The sequence below is a fragment of the Scomber scombrus genome, chromosome 21, assembly GCF_963691925.1.
Source record: "Scomber scombrus chromosome 21, fScoSco1.1, whole genome shotgun sequence".
NCBI classification, from domain to species: Eukaryota; Metazoa; Chordata; class Actinopteri; order Scombriformes; family Scombridae; genus Scomber; species Scomber scombrus.
In genome coordinates this window covers 19740990-19765815 of record NC_084990.1, presented here as the reverse complement: position 1 = coordinate 19765815, position 24826 = coordinate 19740990, and the positions used below count along the sequence as shown (strand labels likewise).

At 39.4% G+C, this 24826-nt stretch overlaps 1 protein-coding gene across 1 annotated transcript in view; it reads right to left on the bottom strand.

The window, feature by feature from the left end:
* The window catches only part of ttyh2 (tweety family member 2), a 59341-nt gene that overhangs the window by 14757 nt on the left and 19758 nt on the right, over positions 1 to 24826 (bottom strand). The window contains exons 3-5 of the mRNA XM_062443272.1: positions 19882 to 19993; positions 10085 to 10305; positions 5977 to 6072 (exon numbers count right to left, since the gene is read on the bottom strand). Coding sequence (XP_062299256.1) covers positions 5977 to 6072; positions 10085 to 10305; positions 19882 to 19993 — 429 coding nt within the window. The remainder of the gene's footprint in view (positions 1 to 5976; positions 6073 to 10084; positions 10306 to 19881; positions 19994 to 24826) is intronic.

Genomic DNA, 24826 nt, shown 5'->3' with positions numbered 1-24826 from the left:
TCTCACTGGCCTGTCATCCACAGAAAAAGTCAAAGGTCATGTTTATTTCTGTTGGAATAGATTTTGTGGCGTCAAAATAATCTACAGCTGCAGTGACGTGGCTTTATGAAAAGAGGAGCAAGCATCACGGCATATCCGCTCTGTTGGCCTACATTCAATTAAAGCCCCCTGGGTGGATGGCTGTTCCCCGCACCCATGAGGACTGATGTGGTTTTGTTTTACAGAGGGCTCCCTCCCTGATGATCTCATAGTATCAGAAAATGACATCAGAGACATGTGACCAAAGGGTGGTACAGATTGAGATGTGTATACAATAAAATACAATAAGATCAATGCCCATTAAAAGATGAACACTTGTCCTATTATGGATCAGCTTTCATTAGACGAGATAATCCCCAGAAAATCCAATTAAGCTCCTGTTTTCTTTGACCACTGTGGCACGTTCCCAATATTCCCCTTTCAGCATATCACCAGTGTGTAAATTTCATTTGGGTATGCATGTCAAGGCCCGGTAGCAGTCTGTTCATCTTTCAACAACTCCCCAGCTAATTCAATTTACAATGTGCTGAGAAAATACGGGATGTTGAACTTACAAACCACCACTTAAATCCTTACTCCTGTTTCCTTTATCTTTTTTTCTATTTCTTACTCTCTCAATTCCCATAGTCCTCTCTCCCCTTTCATATCTCTGCCTTCTGCCTCTTTGCTTTATCAGTTTTTCTCTTGTAGCCTGTCTCCCTCCTTCTCTCTGATACAGAGCCCTCACCCAGCCCTGACACTTAACAAGATAGCAAAGAGAGAAAGGCTTCACAGACTCCTCTTGATTTCAAATCTCTTTACTGTCTTGTCTACAGTAATGTGTAATCAAAGCTCCCCTGTCAATTTAGCCTGATTAGTGCTTGTCTGCATGCGTCTGTTGCCTGGGTCCAGATCTTTGAATCTGTCCACTCCACCGAGTTAACTGATTCTAGTCTGGCATGCTGACAAGAAACAGCAGTTTCTTGGTTGAAAAACCAATCGATCCAATGAGCGCCACAGGGGAGACTAACCATAAGCCAATCAGCACAATGTTGTCAAGCTGTTGTCAAAAGTTGTCAAGCTGTGTGCCGGAACCAAGGGTCTCAGCCAAAGTAGGCAGTGCTGATCAAATATGAATCAAGATTCTGTTTCTGCATTGCCTATTTCTCGCCTCAAATGTTCACAGCAACATGTTTTAGTGTACTGTTTATCTGTGATATGAACAAGTTGGGAACGGTCGAGCCAAAACCAAGCACCGCCAAACTAGCATTACGTCAACCACCACATCACCACCAGCCGGAGCGTTTAATGGAGACTGAATCAAATCCCCCTCCACCGAGGAAATTTTGAGTTGGAGTGGAAATGGAAACAGAGTGTACAGTAAGTACTTGACAATTCTGTCTGATATCTGGCAAACGTTTGAACACATGCATATAGTATTGGTATGGCAGTGAATGCCAAGCAGTGTTGCTAGATCCTCAAACCGCCTCAACTGATATAAAAGACAGGTTGTTTTTTCCTGCCGATGTATGAAATAATGATCAATGACGATTTTTAAAGTCTGAAGTGGGATGTGGTGATAATTTGCTTAATACATAGTGACCTCCCTGATATGTTCAGTATGTTTTCTTTAAATTAACGCGAATCCAAAGTACATTAGTCAGAAAACATCTTCACTAATATGAATAGGTGAAAGCTTTTGTATGGCTTTCACAGAGCTATAACCTTAAAACTAAAAACTTTGAGCCAAGTTGTTATAAACTGAAATTACTTTTGGTTTCATTGGTCATCTGCCCTTTGTCCGTGTCAATCTCAATACCAACTGGAAGACAAGATGGTCTGATTTAATAGAATGTAATCTGTAAATATTAATCAAGAGAAATCATCCCAATGGTACAAAAAGTGTCCCAAATGATCAAATTCATTTTAAACAAGTATAAAACTAAGTGTAACACTGCCCAATCTGAGGTATAGACATTTCTTTCCTGACATTTCTGAAATGTTTCAAATCACAGCGATTTCGGATTGTGACAAGGCCAAGACCACTGTGTCAGGTCAATCCGAAACCCGTCAGCCTCATAATTAAGTTGTTTTTGTTGCCTTTTTCTTCCTCATTGGTTGAACTGATTGCAATGTCCGCCCTAACGCTATGATGAGCGGGACAATTCGATTTTTCTTTGGTTTGAAGGGTCCTGAGCCAAAAAGGTTGGGAACCATTGGCCTATATGTCTGCCAACCCATGCCTATTTGACAGTTTGTTGTCGGGTTTGTGATACTGCAATCTGTTTGCTTCTTTATACAACTTTGACACTTGTTGATGGGCAAACAAGAATGCCCCCTGATTGCCTCCTCAGTGCTGGCAGGTTGCGTCCCAATCAAGCAAGCCTGTATTCAGTTATGTGCTCTGGTGAGCAAAGGGGATTCACTGAGCTACACAGAATAGCAGGAAATCGGGCGTAAACCAGACGCAAAGCACATCAAGTTGCAGGGAAGATGATGCTAGTAAATGCATTCACCACAGATGAGGTCAAGTCACTCTGAATTGAATCATTGTGGGAAATAGATTTTCCTATTACGTGAACATTGTGATAGTTATAAAATGCTGTCTAAACATGGGGTATGGGATTATACAAACCATCATTATGATGTATGTATCAATTAAAACAGAGTGAAATGCAAATATGATCATAAAAGTTAAAATGTAGGGAACACACAGAGAGATACCAGGCTCTGCCAATAAGCTTGTCATAATAATCACATCGTTCTCTCAAGTTCTAATTTTGGTTTCTGCTTTGTGACCACCATCTGAGAGACCATTAGTGACTAACTGAAAACGCACCTCATTATATTGTGTTTATGTGTCAAGAGTAATTTTTTCATAGATTGTGACTTTGACATGAAGGATTTATTAACGATCAAGATTGCATTGGACTCTTGGCCCTGACTGAATTAATGAGTAGTTGGCTCCTGTGCCAGTTTGATATTCTATCTTCAAGGGAGAAAAAGATTCAACAGGTTAGACAAGACTCAGCTGAAGAAAAAAAATGAAAAAAGAGCATTTTGTGATCCAATGGCCTGTATTTATGTACAGATATATAGTACGTTTTTAACCAGAGTAACATACTTAAGTGCTTTCAGTCACCAGTGAGAGGAGCCCTACTGCTAACAACAGTGACGATGATTCAGTATAGTCAATTTAGTGTGAAAATACAGTGTTGAAGACTTGATCGTAAGTAACTGTGTAGGTGCTACCTTTTTGAAATGCACAATTTCAGAAGATGTTAACCTCAAAACATATTTTCTGTTGAAAATCAGCAGTATAGAAAAAAATCATCTTAAGGGGACATGGTTGCCTGGTTGGGATACTAATCTTAATCAGTTCATTTAACACTGCTGTGTGTATATCTAGTTTCACACTCAAAGTACACATACATAAATGTGCTTTTTGAGGAAGCCGATATTTAATCAGCAAGCTTGGCTGCACAGGTGAAAAACTAGTTGCTGGATTCAGTTGGCATTTCCTCAGGCTAATAGAGTCAATTGGTACTTTGGAAATTTGAGGTTACCTGAACAGCTCTGGCTTTCCCTGCAAAACAGTTTATGTCTCCCCACAAAGAGCTTCAGTTGTCACTTACTTCCTCTAGGCAGTAAATATATTTTCTTTTCTTCTCCTTCTTTATAAATGCTCTGATTTTATGTTGATGTAATTTGAGCACATCTCCGTGATATACCTTGCAATTCTTCTTGCTTTATGTCCTTGGCCCATGACAAACCTGATGATTTCTGTCATCTAGGGAGGTGCTTTTCTTCCTTTACTTTGTTCTGCACAATGGGGCACATGACCACTTGTAATCCATTAAATTAAGCTTTTAAACGGGCTTATGCTGTATTTACATCATGAAATTTTAAGGCTCAGTTCACCAGATAGCTTCTGTCATTTATCCAGCGTTTGAATTTTCTGCTCCCACCCCACCCCATTATAATAAAGGTGAATGAAAATTTGTCTGCAGTGCACAAAGTATGAAAAAAAATGATATATGAAAAACTCAACAGCAACATGACTCCAGTAACAGTAATAGTTCCAGACAGAAATCCAAATAAAAACTGCTGACAGTGAGATGTCTCACATGTGGGCGTATCTTCATGTCTAAGCTGTAACTGTGTGTCATGCTACCACAGAGCCAGCTGGTTATGGGAACCAGGAGGAGTCAGTAGGCCCCCAGACTGTAATCTGCTCCCGAATGCCTCCAACTACTTCCACTCCGCTGGAAGAGAGCATCCCTTGGGAAGGCAGACACTCTTGACACTAACTTATCTTGTGTGTGCAAAGGGGTTGGAGAGTGAAGTGGGGGGTGGTCTGTGGTTAGTAGGGCAAGTTTAGCGCAGTTCACACCCCGAGCTGACTGATTGAGATAGACAGGGTGACGCTCGGCTGAATGAATGGAGGTCCGGGTGGATTTCATGCCCTGTGAAAGCTTTTACAGCAGAGAGAAAAAAGTCAAAAAAAAAAAAATCCACATTCCAGTGGAGATGGATACAGTTGAGCTATATATATACTGTAAGGAGATTAAATGAAAGCAGAGGCTCTGCCTGTGAATATATGCCGTACATACAGTATTTCTGTGCTATGTATAATCACCTTTGAAATCATCTTTCAGTGTAACATGTATTGTTGTATGTGTGGGAGTATTTATATGTCATAATTCTGTGATACAAACATCCTTTTTTCATTGAAATTTCTTCCTACATCCAAAAGAAACATGTTAATTAAATAACAGTTTCCTATCTTGAGAACACTGATATAATAGAGTTATTATCATCTTTAAGATATTTCTTATACTAAGAATCTGTTCTTAATTATTTATGTCTTCTCATGTTTGCTTGTCACTTATAAATGGAAAATTTAATAAACAAAAAAGAAGGGCTAAAAATACAAACCTAAATAATTAATGGCATGCCATAAAAGCCTCTGGAAATAGTGTGTTTCAAACACGTCAAGCTGCAATAACAATCTTCGGGAAGTTATATTGTTGATAACAATCAAATGGCTTCACTCCCTCCTCTCCACAGCTCTCCAATCCAATTTGTAGAGCAAAGCCATTGAGACGGAAACACTCTGAGCCAGTTCAGGCTACCGCTGGCAACGCTAAAAGGCAAATGGTGAAATGCAAGAGGGCTTACAGGGCAGTGTTTGCACAAGGACATGATCCAATAGTTAGTTGCCTCGTTCACAGGCAATGTCTCAAGGGACTGAAGCAACTCCTTGTAGGGAATATAGCAGGGATGTCTGCACACTGTTAAGCTCCCAATAAATATTTTTATTCACTTTTTTAGGACAATGTTTCGATCTGTTTCGATCTTGGTGCCTCTAATGAAGCAACTCCTGCCTCCAGCTCCTTCCACATGTCTAACCAAACTCTTACTGTATTAATTACCTCACTTTAATGTAGTATAATTGTCCTTCCTGTTCTGTGTATTTAGATGACTGTCAGGCAGGGTGTGGGTTATTGTGTGCTCTTGAAAAGATAAGATACGATATTCCTTTATTAGCCCCACAATGGGGAAATTTGCAGTAATATCATCATTTGGAGATGAGGATATGATTATGATATTTAACAGCTGCAGTGGTGGCACTGGTAGAATGCAATTTTAAATTTCTTCTTCTTTTCAATTTTCAGCCTCATAGATGCAGATAGTCCTCTATGTTGTAAGAGCTGGACAAATAATGGAATTTTTAGTATCTAATGCAGCACTTAGACTGTTTATCTCCCAATACGCCGCTTCTTTCAGACAAGCTGCCCCTTTCTCTTTACACCCTCCTGTTTATTCCGGTTGTGCAGGATAGGAAAATCACACACCAAACACATAAAATGGAACGGACTGTTTCTCTTGTATACAAAAAAATAATAGCTCTTCTCTCTGTAAATAGCTCAGTTTTACGGGATGTAATAGACTCACGTGGTGAGCAGCCAGCGAGATTGCTTTGCCAGCCCCAGACAGGCCAGCAGGCAGATGATCAGGTCCAAGATGAGGATCAGCAGGTATGTGAGCCACCTGTAGAGACAAACGGAGACAGAAAATTAAACTGCTGTTGGTGAAGGCCTGTAGGCAGTGGTAAAGGGAGCTTTGTTGAAGGGGAATTTTGGTTTTAAGCAACTTGGGTGTCATTTTTGGCCATTATTTCCATCAATAATAACAAAATAGAACTCAACTAGTTAATTGAAGGGTTGCTAAATTGCTTACTGAAAGTGACTGCAACTAGACATGGCAGGCCTGTCTACCTTTGAATTTCTCTACATGCTGAAGTTGTGTGCAAGGGTCTGTAGTAAGAGTGTTAGTGTGTCTAGAGTTTGGAGCATCGTGCCTTTTTTTTTTTTAGCCTAATCAAAACCAAAAACATACAGGCAAAAATGTAGTTAGTGGATGTGTAAATATCTGTCTCAATGAAAGCAGCAAATGTTGGCATGTCTATTTAACTAGCTTACCTACAGTAGTAATCATTTGTCAAAGTCTACATTGCTATCAAAGTTTAGGCTAACCTTAGCAGCTCTGACATGCTCTTCATCTGGTTTGGGGAGGTTTACACTCCTACGCTATGGATAAAATAGACTAGCCACAGTCATCGTTTCAACTGACAAAATCAAGAGAAGCCGACCATTGTTTACTTTGTGTGAAATCAACTCCCTGGTACAACAGACTATACACCAGTACAGCTTTGAGCTAAATGCTAACAATGACAACACTACATGCTAATGCTAAGCGTAATGTTTACCGTGTTCACCTTCTTAGTTCATTAACAATGGCTTAAAAGTCTTGCACAAATACCATGGCAATCCATCCAGTAGTTGTTTAGATATTTCAGTCTGTCATTGCCAACCGTGCCATGCTATTTTTTCACAACACATTTTATAATTCTGCCACCGACATCATTGTAAATTATATGTGCCCTGCAAGAAGAAATTTGACATGCATGGAAACACTAGCAGGCTTAGGTCAATTACTCTAGTGATAATGTTCTCATATAGAAAACAAGCAAGAGAGAGAAATCAGAGGAGGGGAGTGTCCCACTTATTTTCACCTCAAAAAACACATGCAGAAGCTGTCATCTGAGGTGTGTGTGTGTGTGTGTGTGTGTGTGTGTGTGTGTGTGTGTGTGTGTGTGTGTGTGTGTGTGTGTTTGTGTGTGTGTGTGTTCACTCCTGTCCTGTATTGCCCTCCTCAGTGTATCCATCTGTTACGAGAGCAGTGGTCAGTTGGTGACCGGACGCGTCGAGCCTGTACAGATGGTTAATAATTAATGGACTTAAATCCATATGGCTGAATGTTACTGCTGTGAAAAACTGAAGGGAGGAGCAGTCATGTCACCTTTCCAATGTGATCTCTCAATCTAAATATCTTATCAAAGTGACCTAAATTTTTTTCTCGTCTCTTCCAGTTCCCCTCTTCATTTTTTAATCTACATCAGTGTTCATCTACTTTCCCTTTTCCATCATTCTTCCTGCACTCATCACTCCTTCAACATGCTTGCTTTGTGCAGTCTTGTCATCTTTTAATCTCTTCTTTTATTCCCTATCAATCTATGTTTCCATCACTCTACATCATCCTTCCTACGTCTGCCCCTTGTCTCCTCTATCTTTCCCTTTTTTCCTCCTCCTCCTCTCTCCCATTCCCCTTTCATCTCTCTTTTCCTCTCAGCCCCTTTTTCTCTCCCTTGCCCTTGTCTCCCTTGCCACCACCTCATTTCTATTTCTTCCTCGTTTCATCTTTTCCCCTCTCGGCAGCGTACAGTACAAGAAGCTGGGACATCAACATGCACACGGAGGCTCTCGGGTGTCACCGCCACCGTGTTTGTCTATGTTATCTTAATCCAATTAGAGTCAAACTGAGAACTGCATAGAGGCAGGTGGGGATGGAGGGTTACATGTAGGTATAATAGAAAAGTACATTTCATCAAAAAAGGAAGTGAGATGGCTGAGAAAAGGTATATGCGCAAGCTTCAGATTGAAGGTTTATCATGATAATTAGACACAGTGGTCAGAGATCACTTAAAGGTACAAATTAGCTCGATGTAAACCTTGGAGGATGTAATGATGACATTTAAATAAAATCTCAGGCTCAAAGCTAAGACTATAGGTTGAAGGATTCTCTCTTAGGGAAAAAAGGTGAAGGTTCTCATAAGGAAGGGATATGATAAACTTGTCTGAACAAAGAATTTCTCTTGTTAGGCATGGATACCAATGAAACTGAAACAAAAAAACTTACCAAATTCCAGGTTGGCTGTACAGCTTGGTTTATGCACAGCTTTCATGTGCCTAATAAATTAATCTTCTGGTACTTTCATTCACTTAATCTTTTTACATGTCTAAATCTCTCTCCCAGATGTTATTTTTCACACACTGCCAAAAAATTGAGAGGATTATTAAGAATGAATGTGTTTGTATTGCACCTCTTGGCATAGTTACATTATTAATATAATTATAAAGTGAAAAGTAAAACCAAATACAACATTTTAAATAGTAATTGATAAAATAGTCAACAAGATATACAATCTAATAAATAGCCATTTTAAAAAGGTTTTTTTTTTTAGATGACATTCACAGGAAACTAGTTTAAGTACCATACCAGCAAATGCACCCTTAGTAGCATGGATATTTACAAGAGCATATATCTAATGTATTAAAACAGTGAGAGAGAGAATCTGTTTCTTGTCCAAAGCTGAGAGGGCATTAAATAATTAGAGTAAAGGGTGAGTAGGAATAGAGCTTGTTAGCTTTGGGGCACAATTAAATAATTAAATTAAATGTTGGATGATTCCCGGAGTGAATGTTGGTCTGTATGACTGCTCGTACAGTATGAGAAACACTGTGAGTACGAGCTTGAAGAGTAAACAAAATATGTCTGGGTTTGTATGTTGAAGATAAACAGGCAACACTCAGACAAGAACACTTAAAGAACACATAAACTTTGATAAGTCTAATCAAAAACATGCAAACACACACACACGCCTGATCACTCACTAACTATTTGTTGGCGTGAGGCAGTGATAATGAGTCCATTAACAGCTTGAAATGTCTGGCGGGCTGCATACTCTATTAGTGTGGAGCAATGTGAGGTATTGAATTATTGGTGGTGCAGAGGAGTCACGTTACGGATCAATACAAGAACACCAGCCTGTCTGTTACTGCAGACTTCAAGGAAATACCACCGGGCCTACACAAGGACTTATAATTGGCCGTGGACCTGTTTCTGCTGTAAGATGAGAGAGTTTAAAGTTAATGAGTCATGGTTGAGGATTGATAGTTTTTCACATACTTGACTGTAGTTGTTCAGACTGCTGCTTAATCTTTGTATGTTGGATTGATGCAATAATTGATAATGGTTTCATGTTCTTCTAATAAAACCATGTCTGCAAGGGTGTTTATATTCACATCAGTGGGAGATACACACATGCAGTGACATTATTTCATCCCATCCTCTAAATATCATGTGATGTATTCAGGTCATAACGTGCAGAATGTAACTACCTACACATGAATTATCTATTAAACTGCATGTTCAGCTGACACATTGCTCAGTGATTTCTGCCACAAAAAAGACATGAAGTTATAAGCCTAAATATTCATCATCTCTAGGAAGTAAATATCTTTATAGTTTACTTTAATTTGTAGTATTTATAAATAATGATCATAAATATGTGATATATGATTTCTGGTTAATCAGCCTCCATCTTTACTTAGTCTCAGATGTCTTCTACCAAATAAACAGAAGCCACTGATCTGCATTTCAGAGATGCGTGTGAACATTTTAACCTTCAAAAATGTTGTGTGCATTATCCCCTTTAATATATCAAACTGTCTTTGGCTACAGTAAATACAGTTTTGGAGGAAAATCTACTTCCCGAATTGTATTCCTCCAGTCCTGAATGGGTATACTATTTTTGGCTGGTCTGTCTTTGTATTTCACAAGATATCTGTACACCAATAGCATGACAAGGATAATGAGTAAACAGATCCCCTGGCCACTCTGTACTGTACAAGCTTGACACATGTATTACTCTGTTCCTCACCTGTAGTACTCAATGTTTGCTGTTTGATCAGCGATGGATGCCAGATCCACTTTAGCCTCCTCCCAGTCAGGCAAGCCCAGCAGCTGCTTGATCACATTGTCAGCCATCTGCTGCATGAACTGCAGGGTCTGCACATAATCGCCCCGTGTGGCGAAGATCTCGTCAAGCCTTGCGAGGTGCTGGTGCAGCCCGCTCTTCATGCTGCCCATGGTGCCAGTCGTCTGGAGGACACAAGAGAAAGGATATAAGGTATTCTGTAGCGGTGCTGCAGATGGGAGTAAAAATAAAAAAATATATATACAGCATGATGCCCACTAGGTTGAGAATAGTGAATTTGGACATTTTAAGGTCACCTGGTTGAATCCTGAATGAACAAAAAAAAAAGTTTACTTATTTTCTTTCCAAAACAAATATTATTTACCTTGAAACTACAAATCTTAAATGTCTTACTAAATAGGTTTCAACTGGGTTGGTGGTCTCGCAATCATCTCCAAGAAATGTCCTCAGCAACTGTTCAGTTTCTTGACATTAACTTTACTATCTTTTCTCCTGGTTCAAATACACAGTTGTGAAAAAGATCTTTAAATATATACCAGCCAGCTAACCGCTGCCTGTGTGAAGGTAACTGAGGTGTCTCTCCAAGCCTCTTTTTGCAGGCTGTAGTTGTACAATGTGGTCTTAAGGCAAGTTAACATCCTCCCTGTAAAAATCTGCAGAAAAATCAAACTGCATCTTTAATGTACAGTATGTTTATTGTTGTACACAGTAAGAAGTCCATTTTAGCATGTCACCTCCCAAAAGTGGTCCAGATATGATGTACATGTTAGCATGCTAGCGTGTTAAACTAAGATGATGACCATGGTAAACATTATACTTACTGAACATGCTAATCAGCATGTTTATATTGTCACTGTAAGCATATTAGCATGCTGATGTTAGCATTTAACTCAAACCACCACTGTGCCTAGGGATATCCTCACAGAGCTGCTAGCATGACTGTAGACTTTTGTTAATTGAAAATTAATTCATCAATCAAACCTCAACCTGTCATCTAATTAACCTTTTATGAAGCATAATAATTAAGTGACAGTTATTTGGTGATTGAGGACCATTCTCAACAGTAAGGCAAATGTTTCCCAAAGCCGCCAGCAGTATAGCATACCAGTTTGGGGGTATGATAATGTTTTTATATCCCCCACCTTTCTACTAGAATAATGATGCACTGACAGACCTTTCTTAGTGCAGAGCGCAGCACAGAATGCTGATCATGTGTGGGTACCTTTGGCCAACTTTTTTTGCCTGAGAAAGTTTCAAAAATAAGTGGCCAAAAGTGAGAAGAGCTTAAACATGAGGCTGGACTGCACTGTCAATCAACTGCAGAGGACATGGAGGGAACGGTGAGGGGGAGCTGGAGAGCGGAGGGTGAAAAGGTCCATTGTGAGTAAACAGTTCAGCTTGGAAAAAAGCCAAAACTAGAAAGCCCAGAGGTGAAATTGTAAGTTTGATGGTGCTGGAGTTTTGTATTCCACGATGCTGCTGTTTGTCAGACTTGTTCCAAATTGATACCTCGCTAGAGGCAATATTCACTAAAGTTGATACTCACCTTACTGAGATCAATAGTTTGTTTACCTGTTTAGACCATGTAATCACACTGCAGCTAATTCATTCCTCTGAGGGAAGGTGTAATCCTCTAAGGCAAACAACAAATAAAAAGCAACAAACAAAACTAATACAGACTTGTTTTACACATCAGAGTTTTACCTCTTGGACCAAACACACATTAGACCAAGTTGGTGCAAGCATCTCCTGTACAAGCGCTATGCATTTCCTTGGGTTTAATTACGCCGTGCTTTGCTTGAAGGGAGAAGTTGTTTACAAGGAAATGGCATTCACAGAGACATCCTGCTATTTGATAATTAAAAAGGGTAATAAATGCTCTCATTCAGCTCTGGGTACTTGGCATTCACTGAGAGAGACAACTCATATTGTTGTTGTGTTTGTCAGGGATGGAGTTTGCTGGAGCGGGAGGTGAGGTTGGGTGGAAGTAATTAGTTGGGTTTATATTCAATGTGTAGCCCACACTAGATAGCCGATGGCAAAACTGAAAGAGGGAAGGAGAACAGATTAAAAAAGAAAGAGGAGAAAAAGAGAGTGTCTGCCACACTTCCCAAAATACTCTATGAAGTTATTAATTGTAAAACTCAATCTTAAAAGGGTTACTTTTCTTTCAATAAGTGAAACATATCAAAGGTATTTTCACCTACAAAAAAATGGAGTGGTTTTTTTTTGCTTTTAAAGTGACACTACACAAAAACACTACACACTACAATAGCCTCGAACAAACAGTCTTTCAATACAAATATAACTTATATTCAGTATTTTAAAGTGATTAAATAATTTATATTTCATATTTAAAGCCCCTATGTGTGAAATTTGAAAGTTCCCTCTGGCACCCCCCAGGATGAATTAAAGCAAAACATCTACACATTTTATCCCAACAAACAAATTCAGACATATTTGATGGTTTTCCGAATTTCATACAAGTCCTACACATTGTGGCTTTAACATCTGAAGTGACATAGATGAACCATTATGGAAGCAACCACTGAAAGTTACAGGCACATACACAAGCTTGTGGCACTCTGCAGTTTGTTATCTGATCACTCATCCTCCTCAGACTGAGCAGATGAAATCACAGATGAAAAATGAAGCATGTATCTGATCCTTGCCTCCTGTGTGAGAATCTTATCTAAAACTCCCGAGGAGACAGCCAATCCAGCTAATCTCTCCTTCGTCTTGGTCTGATCCTCACTGTGTAAGTGATCCGCAACGATCAAGAAGATATTATTTTCAGTCCCAGTCTTCTCGGGTCTTTGTCTCAAGTCTTGTGTTTTGAGGGCATGGCAAAGCATTCTCTGCCTCACAACTTTCTAAACTGACAATTTGCTGCAGAGTGCGTTTGGCGCAAAGCCATTTAACTGTGGGGATTTTCCATTTGTACAAGTCTTAAGCTAAACAACAAACAAAACAACACAAGGAGCCATGATAAATGACATAACTGTGACAAATGACAAGTGGCTTTGGGCTGAAAAAATGACAACGTGTTGTCAAATATCAAATGTAGATCCTGCTTGAGGAAAAAGAAAGAAAATATATCAATGAGCATTATGCAAGGGTTCTCGTTTACATGAGCTCGTATTTATTTTGAAGACCCTAGGCGATGTTGGGAGGGGTTGTATGGTCATGTAGTCCAAAATCCTTTTCCTTTGCTCATTGATTGATTTTTATCAAATGATAAAATCTGATCATTCTTACGCAGAAAACCTTGATTTTTTTCATGAATTCTGTCTTTCTCCTGGGTTTAAAATCAATCTCATGCCTACTTGGGGAATGTGTATGCTAATATTAAAAAACGAAATACTTGCATGATACATAGAAAACTATTACTACTGTATTATTATAAGTAATGATTCATATCAGGCAATTTATTTTCATCTGAGTTTTATAGCAGGATCAGGACTAGAAAGAGACTCCCTGTTGAATTGCTTGTGCGTGTCATGCCCTCAAGATTGCAATACTGACTCTCAGGCTCAAAAGAATATGATTCTCACTTTCTTCAAAAGGATTCAATCTCCAAGTTTAAGCCTGTTGGGGCTGGTACCCAGCCCTAGAGAAAGTGATGCTTCTGAGATGACTCTGGGAGCACGAAACAGAGAGCGGCTGCACAGGAGCATTTTTAATTTAAGACACAATCCTCCCAGAGAGTGTCCGCTCAGTTGAAATAGAAAATTGTTTGGCAAAGTTTGTTTTTATGTTGTTTTTTAAAGGTTTAGAGAATGTATCAGATGAAGACTGACAAAAGCTTCTTTCTGCTTCCTGATTTTTTGTTTTGCTGTGTTTCGAGTTTGAGAGAGAGTTGTGAGACTGTATGTGGGTTCTAAAATCGGAAATGATCTAACAGTTATAATTATTCTGTGCTCATTTTAGCTGCTGAGCATCCACAGTCGTTTGCACAATGTATTCCACACTCTCCGTCATAATTACTTAAGAAACTGATGCCAATGAGAATATAAAACAAAGGCTAAGATATGAGATAAAACCCTTTTTCCTGCTCTCATTTCAATGTCTTAACTTGATAGTGGAGAGACTTTCTTCAATTAAAATTGAATGTGGCAGCTAGAGCGTGAAATAGAACATAGGTCTGAAGTGCCTCGGCAGCTTGGTCACCGCAAAGACAGAGACAATCCATCGCTGGGTAACGAAGCTCAGCAGAACATCTCTTTAAAAATATAGTCTTTCCATATACTCTTTCCTGCCTCCTTTTTTCACTCTCAGATTCTTGATGACCACAGAGCTTTGGAGATGCTGTCCTGCAGAGGGAATTACAGGCATTTATGGGCTTGTTGATGAAACACTGACCAGGCATTAAATCATGGCTTTTGGAAATCCGATGGCCCATGCAGCAAAGATTGTTGACCAAAGGAAGGAAGTGGGTTTGCACCATGATATACAACAAGATGTGAGCAATTCAGCAGAGACTTCAACTTTCCAAATGTTTGTAGTTTAGTTCTTAGGAGAGCAAGAGTTCACACTGGGGTTGAGTGGAGCGGAAAGTGGTTTGGCCACATAGAGGACCTCTGGCCCAGCATCAGTGCTTTCAGTTCAACTTTACAAGGCTGCCCATCCAGCCATGCTATAGTAAGAAAGTCAGTAAAAGTGTCTATTAGTCATATCTCAAATGGATTGCACTGACCAGCACATTTGCACTCAAGGATGGCAGGTGTTAGTTGGAGTATTCTTCCGAAAAGATTCTGTCTCTTCTACTGAAATTGAACAAATTTCTGCCTTTTAAAAAAACTAAAAACTAATTGTGTGATAGGGGAGAGATGATAGTGCCCTGGCCTGCTCTCTGTATTCAAGTTGCAGTTACTCTTGTGGCATCACATCCATTTATTTTTGCAGTTTTACGTTGCTTATCCTCGTCTGGTTCACTGTGGCAGCAAAGTTGCCCAGACGTCATTTTCCTTCAGCTCTCTCTGGGGGGATCTCTTGCAACACAGTAATCTGCTCCAGTTATAACTTCTTCATTACATTAAAGAAAGTAAAATGTTTTGAGGCCAAATTGGCTCCTGTCAGATACAGAAGAATCAATTGCCAAGATAATCCTAGATGATACTGGGTACGTAATATCTTCTCACCTCGTGTATATAAGTGGTTCTTCTCCCTGTTGCAGGTGCCTGGAACATCTTCATGTCCAGGAGCCATCTTAAACAAATGTCTCATCCACCTCATTGCAAAGGGACAGTAGTTCTACTTTAGGCTACTTAAGGATGTTCAGGATAGTCCCCATTGGTGATAAACCAAAACACACTGTGAGTGAAATTAATTTCAGCCATTCATATCGACAATCTCATTCTTTTGGTCACCAAGCTTGTGAGCATGTGTGAGTTGGAACATAAATCATTGAAAATGAGAGCATATGCGTTGGGTTTTTCTCTGGCTTTCCTCCCACCGCAAAGACTTGCAAGAGTATTGGGGATTTTTATACTCACTCTAAATAATTATTGTTCAGCCCCCCCAAGACTGTGACAAAAACCCCCACCGGTTTTTATATTCATAAACCTCCCCCTTCATAGTATGAATGGCTTATTATTTTGTATTATTACAAAAAGCGTATAATGAGAATGATGTGGAAATATGCATGTTTGTAATTATGTAGTGGGATAACTTCCAAACTGTGTTTGAGCTCTGGCCAAATGCTCAGTGAATGACCCAAACATCGACCAAGTCCATTGGCTGCCAAAACCTCTCATAACACCCATCTCCAAACAATAGAGTTATTATTAGTGCAGCTAAACACTTCAAATGTCACATCAGTCCCATTACAGCATAGATAAAGCATCCTGGTTATTGGCTGCTCTCCAGATTTGCAGCCCTGTTTTTCTGTTGTTGTTTTTTTTTTGCATTAATGTTTGAAGAAACGTCTCCAAATTACAGCTCTCAGTCTGCAAGTGCTTTGTTTAATTCACATTTTCGCAAAGAGAGAAGGTGTGTGTTTATGTGTGAATGTGTGTGTGTGTTCATAGACACATCATAAGCATATATTCCAGACCGTAACTAATCAAGGTTTCAACAGTAGCTGAGAAAAAAGCCTCTACAAATAATGACTCTGACTTCCTTCCTTTTCCCTCTTTAAAGAAGCTAACTCACTTATAAACTCTCCCAGAGCTGGGCTAAAAGGCATTTGTGTGGGCAAGAGTGCAGTGAGGCCTTCATTGTCAATGAGTTCAATACCGATTTCAATCCCGACTCTGCCAATCAGATGGGCTAGCATTGGTCCTTGTTCTTCCCCATCAAAAGGCTTTGTCTCCTAGGCTCATGGTTGATTAGGTGGGGGGAGACTGGGAACCGTGTGTGGCACACTGGGCTCTTTGTCCTGCTCAAGAATCAGACTCCTTAACAGTCTATAGCTGCATGCAATGAACTCACTCAGGCACACACGGACAGGCGTGCATGCGAGGAAACTCACACACATAAGATGCTAAAATAAAGGCCACCATGTCCAATTATGTGTTTGCATGAGTTCACAGCTCCCAAAGGCGCACACTGACAAACTGCCAGACAAGCTACAGTATATGTTAATGATCTCTCTCCTCTTGCTAATGTGACTTTGAGAAATGAACTTCAAAGTACTCTACAAGATTAATAGGCGAGACAATCAGTGAACAATTCATTCAATCTAGAAATGACAAAGAGATTTATCTGTTCCAATGTAGTAAAAGGGGCATATCATCTTTTTGTTGTTTTCTGTTATCTTTATATTGCTATGATGTCGGATGTCTATGTAAAATATGATCAAAGTTCTAAAACTTGAGGTGAACTTGAGGCATGCCCACAAACGGCCGTATATTATACAGCCTTTGTTGCTGAGATTGCTGCAAGCGTTCTGTGGGTTTTTTGTCCCGTTGTCCACTCACATTTTGGGTCAGATTTTACAAGAAGAAAAATGAGAAAAGGGAAGTGAATTCCTGCTACGACTGTTTACGTTATGAATGTATCATAAGAACTGGTCACAGGACTCAAACATGGCACCCGCTCATTCCTATGAAAGCTGTTCAGTGGCACATGAAACAAAAGAAATTGGCTTCCTGCTGCTACCTTATGGGATTTCTGGTTGGCTCTCTGCTAACTTGAATGGGGATAAAATCATTTAATCGTGCAGCTCTTCTAGACTTTCCAAATACTGTCAGACCGAATGGATAGAGACGCCCAAAATATATATTATTCGCCATTTTGCAACTGCTCCTTTTCCTATGATTTGATATGATAAATATGATTTTTGGGCCAGTGTGCATGATGTAACAGACCCCGAAGTTGTAATATACACAGTTTGGTCACTATGTCAAATTGGCTTCACAGCCCAGTGCACTTCCTGGGGGTTTGGTTTACGTAACTTCCAAAGCGGCAGCCCAAGTCTGCTGAGGGGGAGCTAACTAATTTAGTTTAGTTTATTTGCACAGACGTTACGATAAAATGTTACACAGTAAAAAGTTATATTAATTGTGCAAAGGAAAGAAACCCGACGGGCTTATACAAAGTCTTCCCTTTCATTTCAACAAGTCAAAACAGAGTGGGCTTATTGGGAGGGGGGTTTATAAACAGGAGCTAAAATGGCCCATTTCAGACAGATGCTAAACTGAGGGGCTGCATAAAGAGCCAGTATAAGATAAATAAGTTTGACATTTTTTCAACTGTAAATCATGCAAGTTAATCCACTGGCATCCCAAAATAAAAATATGGCCCTAAAATGTAAATGATACATGCCTCTTAGGCAATAGAAGCATAACATGATATTTTGATATTATATATTGATGAAATACACTAAATCAAAAAGGCTTAGGTTCAGGTTTATGTACGACACATGACAACTTATCCAACTGACAGACTGTGTACAGCAGCGCTACTGATCTTCCAACATCAGTAGTCAAAGAGTTCTTACAGGTTTCCAGTTTAAATTATTTATAAAGCACATCAATCAGAGCCAGACAGCTCTATGAACCACTCTCCATTAAAACCTAAGTCATCACCATCATCAGTATAAACCTTTAAGAAGTCCTCACTTAGTGCAGCAGCGAGTGAGCGAATGTGGTGTGGGCATTATACTCTCTCAGCAAAGTGTTTATTACTGAGGCCATATTGAGTCACCGTGCTGAGTGGCTCAGATACCACTACATTAATATCCATTAACACAGATGGAGACTTAATCCCTGCTCTTCGACAGCAAGTCACCCAAGGTCTCTGCCTACACCGACATCCTCACAGCATCACGCAGGACTTCTGCTGGCCATGCACCAGGCGACAATGCACAGCTAATGTTCAGCTAATGCAAACATTTGGACATATGTTCTAATTCACTTAAATGAGAAAATGTGTCCAAACTTTTGACTTGAAAAATACATATTACTACATAGTTGGACATAAACTACCAGACTTGCTTTCATGTATTAAATGTCTATATTGTTAAAATTGAGCTATTACAAAGTACAACGTGCACAAATAAGTTATTGTATTTTAATTTCAGGCAAAAAGTAATGTAGATGACAACTGGCTACAAGCATCTGGAGTAAGGGCAGTCCTGTAAAATGTGACGTGAATATTTACAGTATTTTTGTGCACCTGCTACAGTTTGTAGAGTTGTGTAGAGACTGTAGATTGTTAGCTGGCTCTGGCTAGACTATGTCAAAGTGAATCAAACACTTACATAATGAAAAAAAAGGTTCTGCACACTCTCTTTGTACTCTTGGTTTGTATGAGCTGATGAGGTGTTCGAGGTTTTGTTACGACAGTTGAAACAACAGTGTGTGGATTCAACTCTGGTCCGCAGACCTGTCTTCTGTTGAAACACAAACAGCAGGAGCAGATGAATAGTTGCACACTTTGTTTGTGCCATCTATGTTGAAACAGAAGTATCTGATCTTGATAGTTTATGGCTGGATAAACTGTATTTTTCATAATATGACAGCCTGAAAAAATATTTTTTCAAAAACAATGCTGGGGGAAAAAAGCAACCCAGAGGGAACTTAATGTCCAAAGTTTTAACTTCTCAAAGTTTGACTCTCAACTGAGAGCAGAACACTGCTTTGTCACAAGTACAAAATTTGCCACAGAGAGCTACATTTAGGTGTCTGTGTGATCAGCGTCTCTTAGATGGAAAGAAAGTGAGGCAGATAAAAATAGAAAAGGATCACGCACAAGCACTGAGCTAAAGTGAGCACAAGAAAGACACAGGACGATTCTTTGTTTCTGCTGAGGCCACAGCAACTGGGAGAAGGGGTGAGAGAGAGTGTGTGTGTGTGTGTGTGTGTGTGTGTGTGTGTGTGTGTGTGTGTGTGTGTGTGTGTGTGTGTGTGTGTGTGTGTGTGTGTGTGTGTGTGTGTGTGTGTGCATGTGTTTGTGTGTGTGTATTGTCTGTCTGGGAGGAAATAGTTTCTGTGTGGAGAGGCAATTTGTGTGTAGTGGTAAAAAGCCATTAAAGACTGTAAAAACATTTAAAGGTAAACTAAATTGAGTCCCCTGGGCTTTCCGCCTCTCTTGGGTGTTTGTGTGTGTAGCTGCAGCTGGATGAGTCTCTCATCTATATACTCCGTTTGTTTTTACAAGCAAAAAACATGATGCCACTTAATTTAAACAAGCACATTGTGAGGTATGTGTGTGTTTATGTGTGTGAGACATTTAACAGTCATTTAACAATGTCTTATCATGTGACACTAATGTGAGGAGCTCTGTGTTGTACCTACCAGACTGTCCACACCGCTCAGCGTATGATTGGCATTGTACAGGCAGTAGGTTAACTGGTACACGCCGTCATTGGTCTCGCTGTTGCCATAGAAACCCACACCCACTGCGACGCTGCGGAGAGAGGAGGCATGGAGGGACAGGTAAGGCTTTGATAAATTAATGAGAGGAGCAGAGTACAACTGCAGCACTGTTTGGAGTGTAAATGCTGTATGTTTGAGATGATGTCCTTTTCAGTCACTGTTTCAGAGTTTTCTCATTAATTAAGTAAGAAAAATGATGGGTGAAAAACTAAAAATAAGGATGTTGTTTCAATTCTGAAATGCTAAACATTCTCTGGTAGAAATATACCTACAAGAAACAACAAAAATCAGCACCTAAACAACATTTTACGAATATTTCATGGCTTCTTTTTCACATATTCATAATACAGGTAATCAATTTCTCCATCAACCTTGACTTTTGGAAAAACAAGGAAAATGTACAAATGTACAGTAATGAGGCTCATTGGGACGATCACTGTAAGGAGATGAAAATGTTATAGGGAATATTACATTCACTCAAACAGCATGAATGACGTGCATTCATTGGAAAGGCAGGGTTGCTGTGTGTGTCTTGGGGGATATATCTTGGAGACTTCACACACAATTAAGGTTGTTGGAGAGATAATATCAGATTCATTCAGAAGTCATTTTGTTTGAAGTGGTTCCCTGCAAAAGTTTGTGCTCTTTCTATGAGAAGTTCTTTGTGCTGCAGATTTAACCACAATGTCCAGCACACATCTTTATGTCCTGACTTGTTTCTTTTACTTATTGTACAATATGATCATTTAGTGTTAATTTGAATCTGTACTGTTTGCAGCAAACCTCAGAACAAGATGGTTTACTACAGCAGGAAAAAATAACAAATATGAGGTGGACATACAGCAATGAAACCATTTGGATTTTCTGTGTGCATTTATGTAAACAACATTATTTGAACCAGAAATCTGACAAACAAAAAATACTTTTCGCATATTCAGTCATTCAAGGATTTTATTTGTTCAGCAGGAGCATCAGCACGAACACAACATCCAGCAACATAAATGTATGCGCTTAAGTAGTCTCTCTGAGCGTCTGTTTTTCTCAAAGCGCTGTGGCATTGTGCTGCCATAATATCGGATTTAAAAGCAGCAACAAAATCTCTCAACATGAACCCCCGCAAAAAAGAGCATTATTCCTCACAACACTCTCTGAAGACATGTTGACAATAATTCCCCATGTTACATTAAAAACTTGAGGTCACAGGTCATAGTGTTTTATAACAGAGGCAGCCTGCCTCACCTAAAATAAAGATCACCTCTGCTTACATCAGATGAAATTATTGTTCTTTTTTATGAGATAAAAGATTGAATTTCAGGAGAAACAAGCTACAAAATGACGCATCAAATACTATCATGTTGTGATACGTTTGTTTAGACCACATAGTATTTAAATCCAGCAGCGTCTGTCAGACTCTGTCAGTACAATCCAATACAACTGTCTTGAAACTAGTCCTACTGTTATGAAGCCTTTAATGATCATTTTAATGATCACATTAAGTGAACATCAGTGGAATGCTGTTTCAGCTCAGTGGTTATTTTTAAATTATATTACACTTTATTGAAAACTGTACCTAATAAACTGGCTCAGTTTTGACTTGCTCTGGCACTGACTACATTATCTCATAACTAAGTCAAGTTTATTTGTAGAGCACAGTTCTTGTGATCAGTTAGAGAGTTCTGCATGATCAGGCACCTGCCTACATTAGAGACTTACTGCAGCCCTATGTCACCAGCAGATCAGGGTTTGCTGGTTACTCCTTGATGTAGGCTTCAATCTAAAGGAGACTGTGCTTTTGAGGTTGTGGTACGACTTTAGAAGTCTCTCTCTTTGGACTTTGGATCTGTGGACACTTTTAAAAAGCAGCTCAAGACCCAATTGTTCAGACTTGTCTTTATTCTATTTAATTGTTTTATTGTGTTTTATGTTCATGCTTTATTTCTTCAGAGTCATACATAAGCAATTCAAAATGCTTTGTGATAAAAAATTAAAACAGCACAAATTTAGTTTGGACATAGATATACACACACATTATACACACACTCACACACACACACACACACACACAGAAAAATGCAAATAGACCTACTTAAAAGAGAAAAGAATGATAATGTCTTCAGTTATTACAAACTGTAAATCAGCTGGAAGACTGTCTCATACTTTAGGAGCAGAAGCACTAAACGCTCTGCGCCTGGTTTAGAATTAGAAAGCTGTCCTGGGGCCTGAGAGATCTGCCTGGTTGATAAAATGGAAGCTTGTCTGATGTATCGTATATTCAGGGGACAGGCCTTTTAGTACTTTGCAGGCCAGACGCAACATTTTTAAATCAATTCTATAAAGGACAGGCAGCCAGTGAAGCTGTTTAAGAATTGGAGTGACATGGTCAAAATTTTGGTTCTACTAGAGATACGGATGGCTGCATTTTGAATAAGCTGATACCGTTAAATGGATTTACCAGCAAGACCAGTAAAAAGAGCATTACAGTTATCTAGTCTGCTGCTGACAAAAGCATGGACAAGAGTTTCTGAATCTGCCTGAGAGGTGAAGCTACAGATTTTCAAGATAACCAACATCAATTAATATAAAGCAGGGAAGGAACAGTGCTCACTGGGACCAATTTCTCTCTCCAGAGTTGAGCAGATACAGTATACGGCTGATTGGCTTGGCTATTTATTACAGATCAATATTTTATGATCTCATTAATTCTACCATCTTTTATGAGTATGGGTGTCTCTTCTCTTACTTACCTAATAAACCATAAAATATCAATCCAGCTTTCTCTGATCTGTTTCTGTAATCGCTGCACCCTAGATGATGGCAGGGGGCAGGTAATGTCAGTACCAAAGGGAAGGCAAGCAGTGGTAAACCTGATTGAGACTTTGAAAAGTCTCCATAACCCGCTAGCTTCCCCTGGACTCCTCCTTTAAGCAGAAAATAGACTATAAATCCCATGCAGGTCTACGATGCAACAATTGAATCGCTGAAGTCTGGCAGAGTTAGCTGAATGCAGGTGGGGCGGAACAACAGGGGCTATTTTCCTTATTAGCAAAAAATGGACAGAGTCTCATTGCAGATAAACCCCCCCCCCTCTGCAGGTTTTAACCCAACCCACAGGGAGAGGCATGGTGATGTTTTAATGACAGAGTAGTGATGTATAAATGAAAGTCTCAGATCGGAGAGGAAGACGTAGGGTGACAGATATAAACAGACAGACTAAAAAAAGACAGACTAACAGTAATCCACACAGGCATTACATACTGTACACAGACAAGAGAGTTTACAATAATGTGATGCAAAAGCAGAGCACAAGACAATGGGACAAAGACAACAAGACAGAAAAAGATCTGTCTTGCTTCATGCACCCACAGTTAAAATAATAAACAAATAATGATGCATACACTGGTACATTTTACTCATTGGATGTGGGTTTTTTTGTTTTTGGTTCCCCACAAAAAGACATCACCTACAAAAGAAAACATGCAACAGGATTTGCTCTTCTTTCATCTCAGTGTGTCTAAACAGATCCTCTAATGCCACAGACGCAGAAAAATGAATTGGGTAAAAGTAGCCGGGAGAAACTTGAACTTCTTTGAAGCATGAAAATATTTTAAGGGTAGAATTTAATGAATATAAGAGAACTGGGAGGACAGAGAGGCATGTGTAGATAAATAGAAAAAGAAAGAGGCATATATCTTTCTTTTTCTATCCCTCTCTCTGTCCTTTCAGTCCTTTTAGTGCTGCACCTTAAAATATCTATGGTCTAATTCAAAGAGAAAGAATATTATAGATTTGAGTAGGCATGCACTGAGCAAACGTCCAAACTGTCATGTTGATAAATGACAAAGTGGATAAAAGACAGTGAGGGGAATTCAGTAAAAGGAACCAAAGCTTCAGCCTGCAGCAAGGAAAAAAGGTCTTGGTTACTATGAATAGACGAGTATTTGTGATTTGCACCAAAACTGCAGCAAAGACTCCCTTAAGAGGACAAATATAAATAGATGATTTTATACTTTTCCCCGCCCTACTGAAGTAAGCAAGTAAGCCACCCCCCAAAAATCCCCTTAATATGCAGTAGGCCTGTAATATAAAACACAAATAGCTCCTCTCTGAATTTTTCATGTGAACGGGTCTATTTTCAGAGCTAGAACATTTCTAAAATAGCCAATTTGAGACACAAGATGCAGTAAAAACAAAGTTGTAAATTCAGTTACTGAAAATAGATGACACCAAAAAGTGAATGAGGGATTTAAAATACTACTGGTGGCACACTGATAGTTAGGTATTCGGTTACAAGATCCAAAGGAGCATACACAGATATAATGTAAACAGACAGTTCATCCCTCTTCCTTTCTTGTATTCTTCCTGCTTCTCAGTTACGCTCTATGATTATCAACCCATACAATATACAAAACAGATATTTTTGTGTCCTAAAAATGGCAATATCTTCTGATGCTCCATTTTTGCCGGACATCCATTCATCACAACCAATATTAGGTAAACTAACAGGAGATATTTAAGATGACGGATGTCTGGTACATCGTATGGCAATAGAGGTCACTATTAACAACTTACTGTACAAGAGAAGCATTATCATTCACAAAATCCCGATTTGTAAGAGTACAGATGTCCTCAGCATGAGAAGCTAAGTCAGTTACACTACAGTATAATTACACAGCTAATCTGCTACGCCACAAGCCGAGCTACAACCACAGCCACTGAGTGACATCTGCTCTGGCCTCAGCAGTGTTAATTAGAATGGACATCATGGCATATCAGCTCCAGCCACTGTCAAACATAATTAGAGTGGAGGAAGGCACAGCTTTAAGCAGAAACAGAAGGAAGAGTGGAGGATGGACAAGGCTGAGTG